The sequence below is a fragment of the Trichoderma citrinoviride genome (genome assembly GCF_003025115.1).
Source record: "Trichoderma citrinoviride strain TUCIM 6016 unplaced genomic scaffold BBK36scaffold_9, whole genome shotgun sequence".
NCBI classification, from domain to species: domain Eukaryota; kingdom Fungi; phylum Ascomycota; class Sordariomycetes; order Hypocreales; family Hypocreaceae; genus Trichoderma; species Trichoderma citrinoviride.
The window spans coordinates 287,674-309,438 of NW_020194717.1; the positions used below are offsets into that span (position 1 = coordinate 287,674).

General features: G+C 52.7%; 7 protein-coding genes across 7 annotated transcripts; 2 read left to right on the top strand and 5 right to left on the bottom strand.

The window, feature by feature from the left end:
* Nucleotides 1-15: 15 nt before the first annotated feature.
* BBK36DRAFT_1160290 (hypothetical protein) lies at nucleotides 16-459 on the bottom strand (the record flags this gene model as incomplete). The annotated part of the gene is made up of 1 exon (XM_024894279.1): nucleotides 16-459. The coding sequence occupies one exon, from the start codon at nucleotides 457-459 to the stop codon at nucleotides 16-18; it is 444 nt and encodes a 147-aa protein (XP_024748385.1).
* A 429-nt stretch (nucleotides 460-888) lies between these two features.
* BBK36DRAFT_1121665 (ClpP/crotonase) lies at nucleotides 889-1,749 on the bottom strand (the record flags this gene model as incomplete). The annotated part of the gene is made up of 1 exon (XM_024890850.1): nucleotides 889-1,749. The coding sequence occupies one exon, from the start codon at nucleotides 1,747-1,749 to the stop codon at nucleotides 889-891; it is 861 nt and encodes a 286-aa protein (XP_024748386.1).
* A 1,745-nt stretch (nucleotides 1,750-3,494) lies between these two features.
* BBK36DRAFT_1121907 (hypothetical protein) lies at nucleotides 3,495-7,577 on the top strand (the record flags this gene model as incomplete). Its single annotated transcript, XM_024890882.1, has 4 exons — nucleotides 3,495-5,028; nucleotides 5,083-5,351; nucleotides 5,439-6,472; nucleotides 6,599-7,577. The coding sequence occupies 4 exons, from the start codon at nucleotides 3,495-3,497 to the stop codon at nucleotides 7,575-7,577; spliced, it is 3,816 nt and encodes a 1,271-aa protein (XP_024748387.1).
* A 353-nt stretch (nucleotides 7,578-7,930) lies between these two features.
* Nucleotides 7,931-13,870, bottom strand: BBK36DRAFT_1169844 (glycoside hydrolase family 55 protein; the record flags this gene model as incomplete). Its single annotated transcript, XM_024895371.1, has 13 exons — nucleotides 7,931-9,250; nucleotides 9,301-9,574; nucleotides 9,633-9,725; nucleotides 9,786-10,118; nucleotides 10,235-10,805; nucleotides 10,898-11,295; nucleotides 11,351-11,679; nucleotides 11,741-11,786; nucleotides 11,862-12,361; nucleotides 12,588-12,910; nucleotides 12,985-13,091; nucleotides 13,220-13,675; nucleotides 13,749-13,870. The coding sequence occupies 13 exons, from the start codon at nucleotides 13,868-13,870 to the stop codon at nucleotides 7,931-7,933; spliced, it is 4,872 nt and encodes a 1,623-aa protein (XP_024748388.1).
* Nucleotides 13,871-15,278: 1,408 nt separating this feature from the next.
* BBK36DRAFT_1169845 (carbohydrate-binding module family 18 protein) lies at nucleotides 15,279-17,401 on the top strand (the record flags this gene model as incomplete). Its single annotated transcript, XM_024895372.1, has 5 exons — nucleotides 15,279-15,415; nucleotides 15,527-15,735; nucleotides 15,821-15,938; nucleotides 16,024-16,383; nucleotides 16,492-17,401. The coding sequence occupies 5 exons, from the start codon at nucleotides 15,279-15,281 to the stop codon at nucleotides 17,399-17,401; spliced, it is 1,734 nt and encodes a 577-aa protein (XP_024748389.1).
* A 284-nt stretch (nucleotides 17,402-17,685) lies between these two features.
* Nucleotides 17,686-18,568, bottom strand: BBK36DRAFT_1160295 (hypothetical protein; the record flags this gene model as incomplete). The annotated part of the gene is made up of 2 exons (XM_024894280.1): nucleotides 17,686-17,921; nucleotides 18,001-18,568. 2 exons carry the CDS (start codon nucleotides 18,566-18,568, stop codon nucleotides 17,686-17,688), a joined length of 804 nt encoding a protein of 267 aa, XP_024748390.1.
* A 1,057-nt stretch (nucleotides 18,569-19,625) lies between these two features.
* Nucleotides 19,626-21,107, bottom strand: BBK36DRAFT_1122614 (hypothetical protein; the record flags this gene model as incomplete). The annotated part of the gene is made up of 1 exon (XM_024890964.1): nucleotides 19,626-21,107. One exon carries the CDS (start codon nucleotides 21,105-21,107, stop codon nucleotides 19,626-19,628), a length of 1,482 nt encoding a protein of 493 aa, XP_024748391.1.
* Between the last annotated feature and the right edge of the window lie 658 nt (nucleotides 21,108-21,765).

A 21,765-nucleotide genomic window follows, 5' to 3' on the forward strand; every position in this document is an offset into this window, starting at 1 on the left:
CCAACAGCATAACAACTAGCTCTCCGTCGCCGCCCTCTGTCTATACTCCTCTGCCAGACGATCCAGAACCTCGACAGCCTCCCGCTCCCTCCCCAGCGGCACAAACAAATGGTCGTGATAGAACCCGCTGACCGGATTCACGCCCATTGCAACCTCTGCCAGCCTCGTCGCTATCACGGCCATGAAGCCCACGGCCTCGAGGCTCGACGTCACGTTGAGCGTCAGCATCTTGCAGGGGAAGAAGTAGTCGATGCCGTGCGCCGTCGCGTAATCCCTGGTGACGATGACGGTAATTCCCTCCTCTTCTTTGAACAGGAGCTGTGTGTCTTGTAGGGGTGGGAGGCGTGATGTGTCGGTAAGAGTTGCGAAAACGAAGATGGGCTCATGCAGGGTGGTGGTGAGCGTGGCGAGGAGCTTGGCCAGGGACTTTTCGCCGGGATCGCTGGCAAGGGCGGACATGGTGATGGATATGATGTTGATTGAGCTATCGGTGATATCGTGATGCTGCCGTGTCGATCTTATTGGCACCAGATGTACTCCGAGTAGCTGGTTTGATGCTTGTGAAGCCATTCGTCTTTATACAAAGTGTTTCCTGGTGAGAAGTAAGCGCCGGTCTTTCGCAGGGCGCGCCCGGCGTACACACAAGGTAGTCTACAGCCACATTCGGCTAGAGGACGGACCAAAATATACATCGCATTCTTGAGGGATTCTGTAAGAGCACCAGCCTCGGGGAACAGTACTAGAATAGAGACATATATTCAATATAATCCATCAAGCGGTTGCTCAATCTTAGTGTCAAATGAGAATTGTTAAGTCACCTCCGAATAATGTTGCACATACACATATGCTGTCTCCTCTCCCTTCCCCACTACGTAATATCAGAGTCGCCTAAAGATTCGAGTTATCCGCACTTTTAAACACACCGTGCCGCCCAGCACCTGCGCTGAACTGGGCTGCTCCCTTGATGCTCTCCGTGGTGATGACCTGAGCCCCGTTGGCGAACTCGTTCCTCAGAGCATCCTCAAAAGACGTCGCGTTGTAGGCCGAGTAGTAGCAGTTGGACCGGTCCACGTTCATGCACGCCTGGGGGAATCCCAGCAGCTGCCGCGCGATCTTGGTCGCCTCCTCCAGAGCCTGGCCCTTGGGCACGACGCGGTTGGCCAGGCCCATCTGGAGGGCCTCCTGTGCGCCGACCGGCCGTCCGGTAAGGATCAGGTCCAGGGCCCGGCCGAGCCCGACAATGGCCGGCAGCCGGACGGTGCCGCCGTCGATGAGCGGCACGCCGAAGCGCCGGCAGAAGACGCCCAAGACGGCGTCCTCCTCAACGACGCGCATGTCGCCCAGCAGCGCCAGCTCCATGCCGCCCGCCACGGCATAGCCCGCCACGGCGCAGATGACGGGCTTCTTGACCTGCAGCCGCGAGGGCCCGATGGGGCCGATCTGGCGGCCGCCGGTCACGGCGTGCGAGCCGTCGACGATCGGGCCCTTGTACGCGTCGTCGCCGGGGCCGTCCCACTTGGCCACCTCGTGTAAGTCGAAGCCCGCGCAGAACGAGCCGTGGGCGCCGTGGAAGACGCACACCTTTTGGCTGGCGTCGTCCTCAAACGCGAGGAAGGCCTCGTGCAGCTTACGCGCCGTAGGACCGTCGACAGCGTTCCGGCGGTGGTGCCTGTTGATGGCGATGGTGGTGATGCCGTCGGCAGTCTTGGAGACTTGCACCGATGAGGCGTCGGCTTCGGCGGATGTCATTGTGAAGGGGCTTGGGGGTCTGTATTTGAGCCTTTTGAGCCTCCCTGAAAGAGAACTGCTCTACATCCGATGAACGTATTTATAAAGCAATAATTTCCTCCGGTCATCCGAACAAAAGGCGCAGATTACATCTCCATCTATGAGGAGTTCGGAGTCGGTGTGGAGAAAGACGGCCGAGGGGGGGATAGAAGCCACCCGTGAAAAGCCGGCGGTTTGCTGACACCTGCCACAGCCTCGGGCGAAGAATAGCGGGAGGCCTTTGGTTGCTTGAGTAGGAACAGAGAGGAAACAAGAAGACAGAGAAACTTAAGAAGGACAAGCTCAGAGAAGAGCTGGCAAGGCCATTTCACCTGATGAGCCGCACTTACTGATGGGGTGGTCGTAATATGGAGGGGGGGCGGAAGAGCTCACACGTACGAGACTTGCTCATGAACTCATATAATAAAAATAAGCCACAAGTCAATTACATACATGCATTCAAATACTATCCAGTGGTAGTCGCTTAACATTTCTACTTAGGACGCATACAATATCAGCAGTGTTCAGGCGCTGTGGTTGGTCTCTTGAGCCTCAAATCGATTGAGGTTGCTGCCTTAGCCTATCAACAATCATTTCACGAATACAAGAAATGCTACTGCAGGGAGGACACCAATCGCATTGCTTGTAGAAATCAGTCTACCCCGCGAATTGTAATGCCTGCATGAGGCTCACGTCAAGGCAGATTCGGTTGGCAATTGGGCTCGGTGCAGCAACCCAACTGTCTTGACTTCTGCCATCTCTCATCTTGTTGTATTGAGCTCAATGTACTGCAAGTCGCCATGCCTGGAACATCTCATAATTTGTTTCATCGTCTGCATGGGAGATTGAGATCAAGATCAAGGGGAGACCGTGGCAATGCCTCCAGGGTCTCCATGCCGACGCCGACCATCCAGAGCGGAGACGCGATCCAAACTCGAGCAGACGTATTTCTTGCTCCTCCTGAACCTGCCGATGAACTTCTCTCGGAAGCTCTGGTTGAAGCCTCTGTTCGAACCACTGAAGCTGCCGTTGACACTCTTGCAATCGTGCCTCGGGCCGATCAAAGACTTTCTCACGTTGAAGAGTCGACTCGGGAGCCTCATCCTTCGAATGTGGTGCGTCTCTGGGATGAGGCTTATGACGCCGTCCAGAAAGATGATGCAAAGCTCGTCGAGGGATATGAGAAAATTCTTTCCCATTATCTGAATGGCCAGGGTTCCATCGCCAACTCAGATACACCACCGACGAATACCATCGCTTCTGATAATCGCCATACAAGGCGTGAGCAGATGGATGAGTTTATTCGTATTGGCCTCAGCAGAACGAGACGAGAGGCCAAGTCAAGACCAGACGGCCTCGGAGCGACTATGGAAATCGTGCACTCTTTGAAGGAAATGGTCAATACCGCGATAGCCGCCCTTCCACAAGTTTCTCTTGCCTGGTCCGGCGTGTGGGTTACTCTAGGAGTAAGTGGACATCGTGTAGCCGAGGGTATTCAGTGTACTGACCACGTATGTTTATCTGTGAAGATGTTTGAGAATGCAATCAATGAGGCCGCTTCGAAGCGCGACGGAATCGAATACATAGTTACCCGCATTAGGTGGTACGGCAACCTCTCCGAAGTGCTTCTTGAAGGAAGTGATCTAGATGGCGCCGCCCTATCCGAAATGAAGAGCGAGCTTGAGACCCGACTTGTCGAGCTTTACAAAGCACTACTTGTTTACCAGATGAAGAGTGTCTGCTCATATTACCGAAACCGCTCCCACAATTTCCTGCGGGACCTGGCGAAGCTCGATAATTGGGCAGTTAGCATTCAAGATATTCAGAAGGCTGAAGACAGCTTGCGCCGCGATATCGGGGGATTTGGTAACCAACAAGTTCGGTCACGACTGGAAAATATTGCGGGCCACATCAAAAGTCAGGAGTTAGAGATCAAAGGCATAGCGAAAACTCTGGAGGAGCAGCTTCGCAGAGAAACAGCCGCCGAAGATCAAGAGTGCCTGAGGGCTCTGTGGCCGCATGACCCCTATGTTGAAAAGAGACGGATCGAGGATACAAAGGGAGGCCTCTTGCAGGACTCTTTCAGCTGGATACTCGAAAACGAAGACTTTCAGAGGTGGTTCCAGGATCCAGGACGCCCATTGCTGTGGATCAGAGGTGATCCAGGCAAGGGAAAAACGATGCTCTTGTGCGGCATTGTCGACAGCCTCCAGAAGCTGGCGCCATCCAGTCTCGTCTCTTTTTTCTTCTGTCAGGCGACGGACCAGCGAATCAACAACTCGGCTGCAATTCTGAGAGGTCTGATATTCCTCCTCGTCGACCAACAACGCCATCTCTTGAAGCATGTGCGGGACCGCTATGTCCACCAAGGGACATCTCTGTTTGAACCACCAAGCGCGTGGTATGCCTTATCCGACATCCTCCAGTCTCTTCTGGCTGAGTTGGATGCCAGTAAACAACCCACTTGTCTTTTGGTTGACGCACTCGACGAGTGTGTTAGCGAGGATGTACCTCAACTTCTCGACTTCATTGTGAAGATGTCTAGGGAAACGCCGTACGTCAAATGGGTTGTCTCGAGTCGCAATTGGCAACATATTATCGGCAAAATGGAGAGACTTGGACCAGAAGCCCAACTCAGTCTGGAGCTGAACGCGGAATCAGTGGCCTCGGCTGTTCAGGTATACATCCGTCAGAAGGTTCTAGAATTAAGCGAAGACAAGAAATATAAAGAAGACAGAGAGAAGGAGATCCGAGACTACCTCTCAGCCAATGCTGATGGCACCTTTCTCTGGGTAGCATTGGTTTGCCAGAACCTTCAGAGTGTCCCATCATGGAAGGCTCTGGAGACGCTGGCAGCTGCTCCCCCTGGACTAGAGCCTTTCTATGAAAAGATGTTCCAGGGCATCAGTAGCTCCGACGGAGCCGAGATCTGTGAGCGCATTCTTACTGTTGCCACAGTCGCCCGCCGACCACTCACGCTGCCTGAACTCATTGCGCTCGCAGCAACACCAGGAGAACCAGACGAGAAAACTCAAGCTGTTCGTGACCTCATAGGGCAATGTGGTTCACTCCTTACCATTCGGGATAAAGTTGTCTATTTCGTTCATCAGTCAGCGAAAGACTTCTTATTCGAGATGATCACGAAGCAACAGTTCTCCCTTGGGATGAGCAAGGCCAAAGGTTACATGGTGACAAGGTCCATAGAGCTCATGTCCCAGGTCCTCAAGCGCAATATTTATCAGCTGAGTGAGCTGGGAATCCGTAATGATGGGTTCCAAGCCCATGATCCGATCCAAGACCCTGATCCTATCCAAGCCCCTAATCCGATCCAAGCCCCTGATCCGGACCCGCTAGCCCCCATCGGATATTCTTGCGTCTTTTGGCTTGACCATCTCGCGGATCTGGATAACAGCGAAGACAACGAGATGGCGACCGATGATGCCCAAGACACGCTTGTCTCTGCACTTGTCTCTCAAATCAAGACGTTTATTGGTACCAAGTATCTTTACTGGTTGGAGGCCCTTAGTCTTTTGAAAAAGATGCCAGAAGGCATCATCGCGATGAGAAAGTTGCGGAAATTCTTCGTCAGTTTTACCAAACTCTCGACTTGTCCCTGTATACAGCACCCATGATCCCTGAGAATGCAATGCTAACGTTCGGAGACTCTTTAGGGGAATCGGATGGGACAAGACTCAGATAACTTGATTCAAGATGCCTATCGATTTATCCTGGCAGCCAAACAAACGATCGAAGAATTCCCGCTTCAAGTTCATCCATCGGCCCTCATGATTTGTCCAGGCGGCAGCAAGATTAGGAAGCTCGCTTTGGAAGAAAGACCCCAGTTATTCGTGATGAAACATGGCGTACGAACGTCCTGGGACTCATGCCTGCAAACATTGAATATGCATTGGAATGCCACATGTGTAGCCTTATCTCCAGACGGCAATCTCGTGGCGTCGAAATTTGAATTCGGCATAAGTGTCTGGGATATGGCCACCGGGACCTTGCTGAAATTTTTTCAGAGGCCTTTGGGGGGGGCCAACCACGTAATGTTCTCCCCGAATAGCCAGCAAGTGGCCGCAGTTGCAGATGACAAAGCTATTGTCATTTGGGATATTGGATCCGGCGAGGCAAAAATGAAATTGGAAAGCGATGGGGGCTGGCCCTACAATCCATGCTTCTCGCCGGATGGAAGTCGCCTCGCGGCCAAATGTGGTACCTACATCCTGATCTGGGATCCGAATTCCGGCGAACGAATTCACAAGTTGAACGACAATCAGTCTGTCGGCGCATTATCGTTCTCACCAGATGGCAAGCGACTGATCTCATGCTCTCACGAGGGGGCTATAACGGTCTGGGATGCGGGTGGGAAATGCATGAGCACTCGGACAGAATCCTGGCCTAAAGCTTACGGCTATCCGTGCATCGCACCCGACATCTCTCGTGTAGCATTCCGTTACACAGCTGAGAGCATTGGTATTTTCGACATAGCCTCCAGTCGATGTACCAGAGCCAAGAACCTTGGTATGATTGCGGCTGGCCCAGAATTCTTCCCAAATGGTCGGCAGCTGGCCGTGGCCCTTTGGAGCAGTGAGATTAAAATCTGGGACATCGATGGAGACACTCCCGTGAGGACATTGAGAGGCCATTATGAGCAAATAATGTCAATTGCGATTTCGCGCGATGGCAGTCGCTTGGTATCATCGTCAAGGGCCTATTCTATGAAGATATGGGATGTAAGCCCGGAGGTAGATGATTCATGGCTAAGGACGCCTTACCGTAAGCCAGAAATTATTGCCTTATCACCAGACGATGTGACTTTGGCATTAAGCTACCGAGATGGAAGTGGAATCATCGACATTTGGGATACAGCCAAAGGCGAGCAGGTGCAGACATTCACTGGCCACACGTATGAAGTCCGCCACATGTCGTTCTCACCAGATGGGCGACTCCTGGCGTCTGCATCACCACCTCATCACGTCAGAATCTGGGATATGGCTACAGATACTTGCGTGTACATACTGAATGGCCGTTCCCGCGAGGTCTGTTTGGTAAAGTTCTCACCTGACTCTTGCAAATTGGCGTCAGTGTCGACATATGACGGTACAATTACAATCTGGGACCTTGCTGCAGGGTCATGCGTTGTGTTAGAATGCGAGTCTCGATGCCGCATGCCCGTTGACTTCAATAAGGATGGAACAGTCCTTGCCTCGGGCGGAGGTCACAATGGAATCAGAATATGGGATGGCGTCACAGGCCGGTGCATGCACACCTTGATTTATTCTCCAGCAGGGCCTACTATATGCGTGGCTTTCTCTCTAAATGGTGCGGCATTAGCATCAGGAACATCTATGGACGTCAGAATCTGGAAGCAAACTGATGGACAGTTTGCTTGTGTACAGATGCTGGAATTAGATTTCCTCCTCTTCTCGCTAGCCTTTTCTCCAGATGGCAGGCAAATCATCTGTGGTTCGACAGACTACGATAGAACAGAAGTATGGAACTTTGATGCTTCGTCGAGCTCGGCAACCTTTTGCCTGACGCTCCCGTGCGATTCGAGTTCATACATCTCATCGACGTTCGGGGAGAGCGAAACGCGAGGTACCTCAGATCATTGTTTGTACGGCTTGAATGAGACGGGCCGTGAGATTATTCGAAACGGCGTGATGATTCTTTGGCTGCCTGACACCAATCGCCTGCTACTCAATAATATCCTAGGCAAGACACACAAGCCCTGGTTTTTGGTACGTGGCAGCACAGTCGTAATTCAGGACCGCATGTGTGGATGCATGATTCTTTCGTTTACATAACTACCGCATCTCTATGGGATGAAGCAAAATGTGGAAGCTGCAGCACAATCTAAGACACAGGGGTGGTTATGCCTTGGGAGAAAGCTTGTGGTACCCAATCCAAAATGATGTAGCTGGAGGAGCGTGACTACATGTGAAGGTATTTGTAATGGTACTATGATGTGAACAAAAGACCAGAGAAGCTGGAAGGAGCATGAAGCCCATGTACGCCTGTAGTGTCGAACGGCACTATTTCAGGTTATATTCCTTAACGTCTTCCACTTCGTCGCCCATCATAGTTGGCCTATACAAGTAAACTATGACGGAGCCTGTATTTGGTCTGCATCTATTTGTTCAGCATTGCTTCACCCTCACTATAGACTAAGATTGGGGTCAATCCTCCATATATAGCAGTTATTCTCCACGATCCCTCCTTGCTTCCCGTTGACGCCAGCGCAGTTACAGCTGTCCGCGGGCACAGACAGATACTTCTCACACAAGGTCATGTCAAAGTTGGGGTTGTCTCGCCCCTGGAGGTCTCTCCGACTCAGCGCGCTGATGATGTCGAAGCTGCACCGCGGCTTGATCTGGAGCGATATCGTAATGTCGACCGTGCCCAGGCCTCCGTTGTACGGGAACGGAAAGTCCTTGGACGCAAAGTAGCCGGGACCCAGGATGTCGTTGGAGATGTCGCCGCAGAAGCTCTTGGCCGCGTTCTGCATCCGCACGTCCTCGGTCGTCTCGCCGCTGTTGTAGCACTTGACGGAGTTGGTCCGCGGGTCGCCTTGGACGTACTGCGACGGCGCCGGGCGGGTGGGTGATGCTTTGGAGCTGGTCGTAGTCTTTGAGCTGGTCGTGGCAGGGCATCTCGTCTTCGCGTCCCAGATATTCTCAACGTCATCGCCGTCGCCGCCGGGAGAGCTGAAATTGCCAAAGAACCATGGCTGAGTGACGCAGTTTGGGTCCTCGAAGCTGAGAAAGGAGCATTCCAGCCCCAGCGGACCTTCAGGAAAGCCGAAGATAGGCTCGATGCCCCGTTTGGGCCAGCTCCCGGAGGGCGGCGCAGGGGCATCGGGACCGATGGACTTGGGAGGCTTGGGGAAAGGCCCTGTAGCGGACGTCGTGGTCTGTTTCCCGTCGATGCCGCCGTTGTAGACAACAGCAGGCCAGAACGGTGTCGTTGCTGGGACGGGCCACAGAGTTTCTGCAGCCCGTTTGTTCTTGGCGGCGGCGTCCTGGGTCAACGTTGCCACCTCAAACACCCACTCCGTAATGGTCAGCGGTGGCTGCGTGATTGTGCTCGTCCAAGTTCCCTGGCTGACGGTGATGAGAGGGTAATCAACGGTGCTTGTTGCGCCGGTCCACGGCGGTATCTTGACATTGCAAGGGGGAGAGCAGGTGAACTGAGGCTGATCCATCTCCCAGATCTCGGGGTCGATCCAGATGTACTCTTCGAAGTCAGTAGTACCGTTGCTCCCTACATCGAGAAGGCTGATCTGAGACCAGTCAGGGTGGACATCGACGTTGAGGTTGTCCGCAGCCGCGATGCCTTTGCCGTCCATAACAGCCATGTACTTGGAGCCAATTGTCACGAGATTCGTAATGCGAATGTTGGCGAAGTTGTCTTTGAGAAGCATGATGGCTTTCTGACACTGCTGCGTATCGATGCAGCTTTGGGAATAGGTCGAGAACCACTATGACCATGTTAGTTCGGCCACTGCATCCCGGTGGAAGTCCAACTTACCGAGTAAATGCCTGCAGCCGCAATGAATATGTTCTTGGAGCCTGTGATAATGGTAGACCAGGATTCGTCACAGCCGCTGAAGTCGTCTCCTGCAGCACACGTATAATCGGGATCCCCGGGGAATTTACCAACAACGTCGGCAAACGGAGCTGGCGGCGGGGGCGTTGGCTGGTAGTAGGGCGATTCAGTCTGCAGCATGCCGGCATATATGTTTGATGCCGAGTGGAAGTTGTACTGATAAAAGACAGAGTGCTCCGAGGCAGTGCCGTAAAGCCTACAGTTCAATCACATCATTAGTCTTGTCTTTGCACAGGCTGTGAGAAGAAGCTCACCAGGTAGGATTCGTGCTCTCGATCAAGAAGCCACGAGCAATGTAGATGGAGGTTTGGACCATCGTATTATTTGCATCATTCAGATCAGGGTCGCTGAGAGATGTCAGTCACTATTGTCCACATACTATTCCACATATTCCATGTCAAACTTACTCAATCATATGGTCAGCTCCCCAGAGCCACATGTTCTCAAAGTAGCCCGACGCAGACTTCGTCAGGTGCATCATCAGACTGGCAGCAGAACATCCCGGGTCGATGCCACTCGTGGCGGGAGGACACTCAGCAGGCGTCAACTCCGTTCCTGTGGCACCTCCCACCCGTGCGTGGCAATCCCAGAGCCCGGCGGAGCCTTGAGACTCAGCCTGGAGATTCCATTCGACAAGAATGACACCGGCCGTCGGGCCACGGGTCGTGAATAAAAGATCTTGCATTTCTACATTGCCAATCTCCCCGTCTGTTCCTACTTGGATCAAGACTTTGGGATTGCTGTAGCACACAGATAGTTAGATAATGATGGAGAGAGAAATTGAAACTAAAAGAGATGGGTTTCGCTGGATAACTCATTGGAAGTTGATTCAGTGAAACGATTACATCGCACGTACCTTGCATCCGAGAAATACGAGCCCGCCGCAGCCAGTTGCGACCAAGTCTCTCCCACAATCTTGGCACCCGAAGGAACGGTAATTGTCGAGGTGAGGATATACGTTCCGGCGTCAACAAAAAGAATCTTGCCCAAGCTGGCATACAGGGCGGCCTGGAAAGCTGCCGTGTCGTCAGTGGAACCGTCGCCTGCACAGCCGAGGTCCTTGGTATGCAGAAACGACGAAACAGCCTGGTCTTCGTACTGAGGCCTTGCGCGCTCAAAGTAGTTGCCTTCACTATCCAAGAGAGTTGAATGCCTGCGGTACTCTCCAATCTTGCCACCGTTGGAAAAGGAGCGAGCAGTCGACGCGCCTTCGTAGACCGGTCCGACCACCCACTGGTCTATAAGGCCCGACGAAGCCAGGAGGGTTGCGCCGGAGGTATCGGCGACGGCCACGCCAACTCCTGAGAGGGCCACGTTCTCGAGAGACACTCCCGTGCTGCCGCTTCCAGGAGTCGACTTGATGGGGTTGACAACGATTGCTTTGCTGACGCTTGAGAAGGACGAGTCCAAGATGGAGACGGAACCAACTGCGAGAAGGAGGACGGTCAGTATTGTATCCAAACACCACCAGACAGGAAATAGGAGACAATCTTAGAAAGGGAGCTCATAGATCACTCACTATTCCCAACGCCACCATCACCAACAAGCTGAAACCCAGTGCCCACGCCTTTCATCGTAATAGACTTCCAGACCCAGCCCCAGTCCCAAATGACCTGGACGCCAATATCGCAGCCATTAAAGGTGAGGCGCTGCGCCGTGAACTGCTGACTGCCGCCCTTGAGGCCGATGCCGCCGCCGGTGAACGTGATGTCGGAGATGCCTCCGCCACTGCCATTCTCGGCGAACATGCCAATCTGCTCCGTGCCAGCCTCAGCGATCAGCTCGACGTTTTGGGTGCTCGTGGCTTGAGCGACCTGATAGTGGATGCATGTGATGGTGGCTCCGGCGGTGACTTGTCGAACGTCTACGATGATGTTTCGGATCTGACGGTAGAAGTTGGCAGTGTTGACATAGTATCTAGAGAATGGAGAGTCAGCTTCTGCAAAGTCCAGAAGATTTATGATTCACGTACTCAGGGTCTCCGCCGTCAATTCCAGTGCCTCCTGTACCGGTATACTCATCCGTGGACAGTACACCCAGACCAACAAAGCTTGGAGCAGCTACGAGAGTCGGTCGGTTGTTGGCATCACCAATGACCTGCGTGCCAAAGGGCATGGCGATGGTAGAGGATACCAGGTACGTTCCTGGTGGGAAGTACACGATGGCGTTCTTGGTGGTTGACCCGTTGCAACCCTTGCCACATCGTGTGCTGTTCGTCCCCATCGCCTTGTTGATGGCCTTTGTATCGTCCGTGACACCATCCCCCACCGCTCCATAGTCGAGCACATTTCTGAAGATGACCTGTAAGTCTAGTTATTAGCTGATGAATAACGTCGACGAGTCTCTAGGCAAGGATACTTACATAGTCTGGGTCGTCTCCCCAAGGCACTGTGCCTTTACGGGCAATACTGTCGTAAATACATGGTTAGCGAACCAATCTCTGATGAAATGGATACATATGCTTTTCTTGAACAGACACTTACTCTTGCATCCAAAACGTTCCCGAGCCGGCTGCAGCAGCGCGCCTCGTGACATTCCGTGACTTGGTCTTCATCTCTGCTTCGGCCACCAGGGCCGCCGCCGCGGCAATTTCCTCGGTAATGACCAGAAGCGGCGGGACATCCTTGTTGATAGATTTGATGCTGCTGTCGCCCGGAGCCGTGCCTCCAGCAATCTTCGTTCCGGGCCTCAAGGTGTACTTGTTGCGGAGCGGGCTCGCCACGCGCGCCTTATTGAGCTTCTGCGACTCGTTAAAGGCCTTGGCCACGATGCTGCGGGCAGACTTCAGCTCTGCCGCCGTGGCTCTCTTGATCAGCGGCGTGACTCGGTGGGATGGGATTCTCTGGGGCACGGGCTTCAGGTTGGCTGGTAGGCTCCTGGGAAGCGTCGCGTTGATACGCGATCTTGCCGCCGCCTCTTGCTGTTCCATCATGTCCTCCGCATCCCACTTGTATGGTCGATCCATGCCGGGAAGGCCGGGGATCTCAAGCAGGGGCATCGATCGACCCCCCAGATCTGGCTTGCTGATCTAGGCATGGGTAGAATTCACGGTCAGTGACGCACTCTTACTTCCGAAGCAGTCTAGGAAAATCCAGGTTCCCCGTGGGAACAAGAAAGGAACAGACAGGCAAGCCTGCAACTGCTCCCCTTCCAAGTCTTCCTCGAGGAATAGTAGAAGACCGCTTGGAAAAGACAAAGCTTCGACTTACAGTCAAGTTCTCGTGCACCCAAGTTTCGTAGCCCAAACCCGCCTTTACGCGGGCCTTGAGCTCTTCCACCGTCAGGCCTGGACCAGTCATGGTAGAATTCACGCGAATCTGGCGCTTTTCTTGGGTCGTGTACCGGTCGGCCACCAACTGGTCCGCATTGCCAATGTCCTCCATGACATATACACGGGCAGCGATGCCGTCCGGGCCATCATTATCGGCACGGAACCTGAAGAGGATGATCGACCTGGTCGGACTATAGCTAGCATCGTTCTGGGCTGCCGCTTGGAGCTCTAAGCGCAGCACGCCGTGAGAGAGCCCCTGCCCTGTCCCACTCATACTGGTCAGCGAGGAGACCTCTTTCTTTTTCTTCTACAACATTCGTTTTGGTTTAACTTACAATTCTGTTCCGCCTTGACAACAGGCTCGTTGAAGTTTGAGCAGGCGAGTGCGGCACACCGCGTGTTGGAAGGGGAACCTGCACCGTAGCCGTTACCGCCTTCAACCCTGATCACTGCATCAGCACCAACATTCGAGAAGTTCTTTCTTGCTTTTCATCTTCCTTGTTCAGCCATGTAAGGATTAGGCTAAAGCTGAGATTCAGGTCACTCCACTCAGGGTGCAAGAAGACATACCAGGTGGCTGGCGGAAATTCATCGCACGTGTACCGGATATTGGAGTATCTAACAACCTGGTTATTGACACGCAGGTTCTGTAGGTTATTGACAGTTGTCCCCGGCTCGAGTGCAGTCGTGAACCACTCGCCATCATGTCGCATGGGATTCCTCTGGCTCCCGTCCGCTTCTGGACAGGGGTGGCTGGTTTTCCAGCTATCCGGACAAGATGCAGACCGACGGTTCTCTTGATGAGACTTTGGTTGGCCTGTGCCAGCCTCGCCCGTGTCTAGATCATAGCCATATACATCGTTGGAGAGGCCGCTCTGGGGGTGCAGAGCCCGCCCCCGTGCGGACCCGCTGAAGATCTCGGCATTCTTGCAGATTTCTCTCATGTAGTAGCAGTTGTACACCAGGTAGACGGTGTAAGGCTCGATGTTGATAACGCGCCATGGCGCGATCTGTGGAAGAGACGTGCTTGAATCGTGTAAGTCAGCAAATACCGTTCACAGTATGGACCCGTTTCTCGTTGTGTATGAGGACATCTTACTACAGGTAGTTGCCAGGATTGGTAGTATCAGGCATATAGTCCTGCAAGTATTGAGCCTCTGTGACTTGAGGCAAGAAAAAACAAAACGGCGCCAGAAGCGCAACAAGCTGTAGGGCTACCATCCCGCCGACTTGGCGAGGCCAACAACAAGAGACAGAGAGAAAGCCGGTAAGGGATCAAAGCTTCTCGCACGCTCAATGTGGTTTGAAGTCATTGTGTCTAAGTGATGGTATATACCTGAATCATCCAGTATCTTGAGTAACTGCATATCGTGAAAGGAACGACTCTATCCGCGTAGAACCCATGCCCCGCCTAGTCAGGGGTAAGACGGCGACTAATGCAGGCAGAGTCCCTAACTGGCAATGCTGCGCCGCCGCGATGGAAGGGAGCTAGATGGAAGGATGCGTCTTCTCTCCACTTTCTGATCCTTCGATACCATATGCGGGGAATCATGCTGCCAATCAGTTATCATTCTCGCGAGGTGCCGAGAGATCTCGGGGGCCTCGGGGCGTCCCTGGCGCCTCGGTAAAGCACATGCAGTCTGCTAGATTGCTTTGGCACACCCAATATTCAATGTAAGCCCTACTCAGAGAGATCCTTCGTCCACTTACAAGATGCTACCCAAGGTAGTATCAGAAAGATGGGATTCTGCAGCTGATCAGAGGATAAATGAAAACGCCTGATCCCTTCGAATCTCACGATATCTCGACCCAGCCTATTACTCTGCCCCTGCCTCTACAGTATACTTCCCGTGTCTCGTTACAGATAATGCCCCGCGAGTCTACTTGAAGGATGCCGCCCCCAATACTACCACTCCAGTAAGTACAGCATTGTGCTCTGTGTAGACTGAAGTCTCCAATGAAGCATGTTCTGATCGAAAGCTGCCAATAGAAATGTAGGGACCGACCACCCGATCACATGCAGCCTCCCATCTGTACCTCCACTTTGCAGCTGAGAGCATGAACCACGCTGGGTCGACGATGCGAAGCCTGTGCTATACACACACAAGCCGGCTGATATCACGGATAACTCGGCCATGCTATCTATACACTGCCAAGACCATCGACTGAGATAATTTACTATTGAGGAACTTTTGGCTTTTGACTCTCCGTTAAGGGCCGAAGGCGGGAGGATCGTGAGAGTTTAGACTCTGTCTCGACCAAACAGAACTATTGCTCCTACCAGGCATCAACTCATCAAGCGCCAATAGGAGACAAGAGTCTTTCCTCCAACTTGCCCTTGCAGTTTAGCCATTGACACAACCAAGTTTACAGGTCAAGAAGCCCCTTGTGACCTTATCTAGAGGAAGATGAGCTACCTCTCTAACTTGATCTGCTCATGGTCCGCCGTTCGAAGATTAACTAGATGGACACGCTTCTCTATTGATGGTTCTTGATATCTCTGCTTCCGACACCAGGAGTGTCTTTCGAGCCACAAGTCTTCCATCGTCGTCGTCCATTCCTAGGACGTGATTCCTTGGGTCCCTCGCCTGAAGCTGTTGTCACCGACGTCAATCGCTCCATCACAGCCATGAAGTCCCATCAGAGAACATTTCGGTCGAGGCACCTTGTCTCATGGGCCATTGCCTTCTGGCTGACAGCTACTGTTCACGCCTCAGACCAATGTGCGCCCTCCATATGGCAGCCGGGACAATTCGAAGATCGGTTGTTCGTAGCTGCCACCGCTCCTCCTCCCACTTCTTCGTTCTCGTCCGGCGCAAGTACAGGCGTCTCCAGCTCTGTGGGCATCACGTCTTCCCCCGTGCCGGTGGTGATAAGTCCTGTTGTTTCCGGTGGGAACGTCACTACGGGCACGGTGAACTGCCGGTATGCGGGCAACACGGAAGGCATGGATATTAACTATTATACCTGCACCGCATTGGCAGTCCAGTACGGGATCAGCGTCGACACTTTCTTCATGTTGAATCCCGATGTAAATCCCGACTGTTCTAATATCAAAGCTGACACGGATTATTGTGTATCTGGCTGTAAGTCATAACCTCGAAACTTTACCCCTTGGGCGACTGAGACTCTGAGACTTTGCAAACTAACTTGTTCACTCGGATTTGATAGTCATTGAGCCGGCAAGAGCTACAGACGGACTCTGCGGTCCTCAGAATAGCAACGCGACTTGTCTTGGAACTGAATTCCAGTGCTGCAACTCAAAGACTTGGAAATGCGGCAACTCTACGTGAGTCCCCCAGGCGAATATAGGCCACTCTCCTCGTCTTGATAACGACCTGAGTCCATACTAACAACGAGTTTCCCAACGCCAGAGAGGACTGTGCAGACGGAACTTGTTACGAAGGCGCATGCGCAGGGGACTCCATCTTTACCACCACCGGCGAGTGCGGCCAACAGCACGGCTACAAGCAGTGCGCCGGAGTCTGGGGCGACTGCTGCAACGCGGACGGGAAGTGCGGCACCGGCGAGGACTTTTGCGGATACGGCGTTTGCCAGCTTGGGAACTGCACGGTTCCGAGCCAGCCTCCGGGCCCGCCTTCGTGGTTGAACGGCAACACGACGGACGGCACCTGCGGCGGAACAAACCGCTACACCTGCAGTGTGGTTTACGGGAACTGCTGCAACAAGGATGGCATATGCGGCTCATTGGTTTCAGATTGTGGGGATGGGTGGTGAGTTCTGAGCCCTTTTTGCCCCGTTTTGAGTCACGAACTTGCCTCTCCTTCGCATCATCATGCCACTGTTATGGCAGAAGAAGTCTTGTTAACGTTATCATACAGCCAACCGGAGTTTGGAAATTGTACTACTCCGAACACGGGCTCTTCATCCTCGAGCTCTTCATCCAAGGCCTCCTCCGCGTCCACCAAAGTGACAACGAGTAGCCACTCGACTACGGTCAGCTCGAAATCCTCAACTCCCTCATCCAAACCAGCAAGTACCAGTGCAACTACCACCACATCGGCAAAGCCCCCCAGCACCTCCATCCCCGGCGAAGCTGCTTTACCTTCGTGCGGCCAGCTTTGCTTCAACAACATGCTCGCTCAGTACTCTGCTCTCGGATGCAACGCACTGGACGCCTACTGCCTGTGCAATAACGTCGACTTTAGCAACGGCCTCCGCGACTGTTCAAACGGCGCCTGTGGAACAGCTGTTGCCAGCACCGTCATTGCCTTTGGGAGTTCATACTGCTCAACAGCATTTGCTACCCACACACCCACGACCACTGGCGTCGGCGCCCTACCCTCCTGTGGCCAGACCTGCTTCAATAACATGCTGGCACAGTACTCACAGCTGGGATGCCCCAGTCCTCAGGATTCCTACTGCCTATGCAACAACGTCGACTTCAGCAACGGCCTTCGTGATTGTTCAAACGGTGCCTGTGGAACTGCCGTTGCCAGCACTGTCATTGCCTTTGGAAGTGCATACTGCTCTACCGCATCAGCGACTCACACAGCCGCCCCTACCGGCATTGGCTCCCTGCCCGCCTGTGGTCAGACGTGCTTCAACAACATGCTGGCTCAGTACTCGCAGCTTGGTTGTTCGAGCCCCGACCCGCGTTGCCTTTGCGAGAATGTCAACTTTGGGTACGGGCTGAGGGACTGCTCGAACGGAGCATGTGGCACGGCTGTTGCTTCGACGGTGATTGCGTACGGAAGCTCGTATTGTGCGTCTGCGACGGCTTCTCCTTGAAAGTTCATATTTAGGTGGCGAGAGACAGTGTTTTTTGATAGTAGAATATCTATAGTGATTTACTCTTGTCTTGATAAATACATGTATATGCATGGCGAAAGGGTTTGAGACGTCCAACGTGATGGTATTTGCAAAGTCTACCTCCGTACCCTGATACCCTTCATAACTCTTATGGAGAGCCAAGTAGCACCATTTTTTCAGCCTCCATATTACATATCAGATGAGGAATTCGTGTCCAGTCTGGTCGAGCGCCAGACTAGATGTCAAGACGGACCGTAAATTCATCATTGGGGGGCCGTCCTCGCGCCTATTCTCTGCAAGAATCTGGACGTTGCAGCGTCCCTCACGGGGCGTGGCGGGCGATGCATCTCAACCCAAAACTCCTTCGTCATGATCTCGTGTTGCGGCGCAGTGATGTTGCTAACCATCCATTCCATGTTGCCAACATAAGGCTGGGGACGTGCAACAGCCTTTGCTCGTATGATATCCCCACGTAAGCTCATGAGCCATGCATGTACGGCTTAAACTGATAGTCAGAAAAAGGCTCTTCAAAGGTCCGAGGGGAGAGACATTCAAAGTCTTATGGGACAAAGACTTACCACTGACATAGTCACGTACAGTGACAAAGTCGTTGCCTGCAGAAGGTGTAACCTTGATCTTCAATCCTCTCTTCCTGAGCGGTCGATCGTCTCCGCAGCATCGTACAAGAAACTCAGTATCCGAGTCCGCCTCCCAATTGCCATCCTCGTTGGGCTCATCTGCGTATGGCCGGTCTTCATCGCTGAGATCCCCATAGGTGACATACTCGGCGTTGTACTCTGGTGCAGTATGTTCCCTATGCCATGCCAGCCAATCGGACTCCCACTGGTCAAGGTCGCGCACTGAAGCCTCAACAGAAGAGACCTTTGGGTCGGTCACAGGCAGCGATGCGATCTCATGCCAGGTGCCACTGCCGCTGCCGCTGGTGTCTGGTCTGAAGAAGGGGTCAAGCTCGTCCACGCTGCGAACAGTCCTCATGACGGATATCGCCGTAGGGAAGACGCCTTCTAGAGGCCAATAGAGACGCTTGGCGGCGGGAGAGAAGAGGACACGCTCCTGGTTGCTCCGAAGCTCCTCAAATGAGGGGTATAAGGGCTCATCCGGTTGGCTCGACTGCGCAGCTGCCATGATTATATGATGAACCTTGTACGGTGGCTTTCTTCACTGGAGACTCTGATCATTCAGTTGTGCTTTGTGGGGGGGGGACTGAAGAACCGCAGATTTAAGGACCAATATGGAGGACATATGTGCTATAAGTAGAACGACAGCTTGTTAATATCGAGCGCTGTAGGTAATGAAGATCCGCGATAGAGAGATATTTCGCATTGAACAATAAAGGCTGAAGTAGAACACAGCTGACGTACTAACACAGCGCAAGTTGGTGAAAGGATCGGAATGCTTGTAACTCGGACCAATTGCCTCTTATAGACAGCAACTACAGTAGTTAACCTCTTTGTATTTGCGCCTTTCTGCAATCTCCGGGATGATGGGATGCCAGCTTTTGGACGTGCTGGACTAACCTATCAGCGGCTCTGCCTGAACACAAAACAGATATTCGTACTCCACGCCGACGGACGCCGGCCCATTGACGGGCCATGCGGGCCTCGGATCGATTCGCCAGTCCCACCAGTACCGATGCCGAGCCGCTCTGCGGAGATCAAGACGATTGCCTAATTGGGACGAGCTGAGGACAGGGATGCCCGGTGTGAATCCCGTCCAAGGGTGCCTTATGGCTGCGCCTGACCTGCTGCATCCTTACAGAAGGACCATTATACGAATGCCATCCGTAGAACGTACTCATTGAGATTCAATACAAGGCGGTCTGTAGAACATTTTGGTGAGATTCAATACACGATTGGCCAGCTTCGTCTATGGTCTAGACTGCACAGCACATGAAGAGAGTATTAGCTGCCTTCTGCTTGACTTATGCTCACATTCGTAGTCACTCGACTTGCAATCATCGTGAAAAAGTTTGCTATTATTCCAGACTATCGTTCAAAGCAAAACGCTGGTATATACTCCAATATGAAATTCAACGCTTGGGGCAAGAAAAGAGAGGCGATCCTGCAGCCGAGCTCACCATGTCCGTTCTCCGAGCGTTCAGTCCTGTATCTCTTCAGCATCATCTGAAAAGGTCCCGACTCGTTCTTGATCAGTATCAGCATCGGACCCATCAACACCAGGCTCACCAGCCCCAGAGCCCGTCAAGATCAAACGCATCACCATCGGACTGGCCAGGAAGGCGTTGCCCAAACTGAGGAAGAGGCACCGTTTCTTTTGGTGAACTGGGATTTTGATTCGGCCATATCGCATATGTAGTGAACTCAAAATCTGGGCTTGGAGAATCCACAATCAGGGGGCAATCATGCCCGAATCGAATTCCAGCAAGTTTCATCTTCACGGTCAGATCTGTCAAATCCCGCTCCCTGAAAAATACATTGTGGTCCAACTCGGGGCAGAGCATCCTGTTCTCCATGCATATTTGCGCCAGGCGCGGGAACTGGCTTCTCGACTTCAATAACGTCCGTAGATTCTCTACAGTGCCTGGCGGTGCGACTATGATACGAAATCTACGTATCGTCTCGGGCAGCATCTGTGCGAAGACGTATGCGTGGTAATAGAAGTCGTCCTTTGCTGGAAAGACAAAACAGCTCCCGTCCAGTTCAAGGTCTTCAAGTCTCGAGAAGGCTTTCAGGGATCGGATTTGATCGCCCTCCATGCACAGCGGGCCGGCGTAGAATGCAGCAGGGTTATCCCTGTTTCTCCACGCAAGGTCGAGTGACAGAGCGCGGAGTGTGCCTGCGTGCGGCTCCAGAATCCGAATCATCTCTGCGGGCGTCACAGACGGTCTGCGCTCAAAGCTATACATCGATTGCCTGTGCTGGAATAGCTCCAATGGTCCACAGCTGTGAACTACCGTCTCCAATTGGTTCTTTGTCAGGCTACCGAGCCTCAGAGTGAGCCGCGTCACGCTGGCGAGAGACAGACGGCCACTCGGCTGAGTCCACGGATGATGCAGGGGGGGACTCGGCTCAAGCCAAAGATGGCGCAGGCAGGGAGCAAGTGCAAGAAGTGTTGCGTAATGCTCAATCGGGAGGCCTGTAACATAACAATGTTTTATAAGGAGCCTCTCCAATCTCGGGAACGATATCCGTTTGGGACCTTGAGCAGCCAGTTGGTCGAGTACAGTGGGGATGTTCGCCATCGGCTCAATGAATCGATCCGTAAAGATCTGCATACTTCTCACGTTGGGAGTGTGGCCGATGATGAGGTGTATCAGTGTCTCGTAGGGATTATGACTTGACCAATCTCCGAGATGAACGCCGAGCCTGGCTGCCGCTTCGGAATATATATCCAGGTGCTCGATGACTTTAATCTCAGTAGAGGGAAAATTGAAGCCCAGTTGCTGCACAAATTCGCCAAGTTCGGGACGTCGACAGAGGCTGGAGAGAAATCGCATGGTTACCAGGATTGACGGGGTGGCAAGGAAGCGAGAATAAAGTAGGGGCGTCGCGGCTTGATTGACATGTTTGCATGTTCGTGAAAATAAGGACAGTTGTTTTAGACCGTGGTTTTCGTCGTAGCCAGGTCGGTAAAGAATGAGCTCCCGGCATATGACCCTGATGATCTCCGGAGGAAGCGAGAGTAGTCCGGTTGGTGACGCCATGAGGCCGCCTGCAGGACGAAGAGCACGGGTAGATAAAGCAAAGTGTAAATAATGAGGCGCTGTAAAGGGAGATCAAGAGATGAAAACGAATGGTCTGCGGCAATAAAGATAAAACGACCGTCATGGCAGCATATTACTGAGATTGGTCGTATAGATAGCGCTTCTGGATGTGATCCAAGTATGACTGTAGGTGAAGAGATGAAGAAGTTCTATGAGCCCATAAGTACTACCTAGGAAATCGTGCAAATATGCTGCTGGCAACGGATTCGTGTATAACAATAGAAGAGTCAGGGGCAACCAAAACCCCATGTCCGATCATCTTTGCCTGCTGTGTTATTCGCACCTGCATCAATTTGAGGTCTCAAAATGATGGCCACCATTCCAATTACACTCACGAGGTGGTTACCATGGTAATTGGGTAAAACCATGGACTTTATATCGGTGTTACGGACATCTATCTTTGCATATAGTTCGTACTGTTCCTGCCGCATCGCAAACATCCCCATATTGTTTCAAGAGCTGCACATCATCTCCCCGAGAAAAGTCGCGCAAAGCTCATAGAACAGATGGAAGAATGACTACATTCTGGCACTATCTGATCTGAATACAACCCATATGTCCAGAAATGGATCATTTGTTCCATTGTCTCCATTTGCAG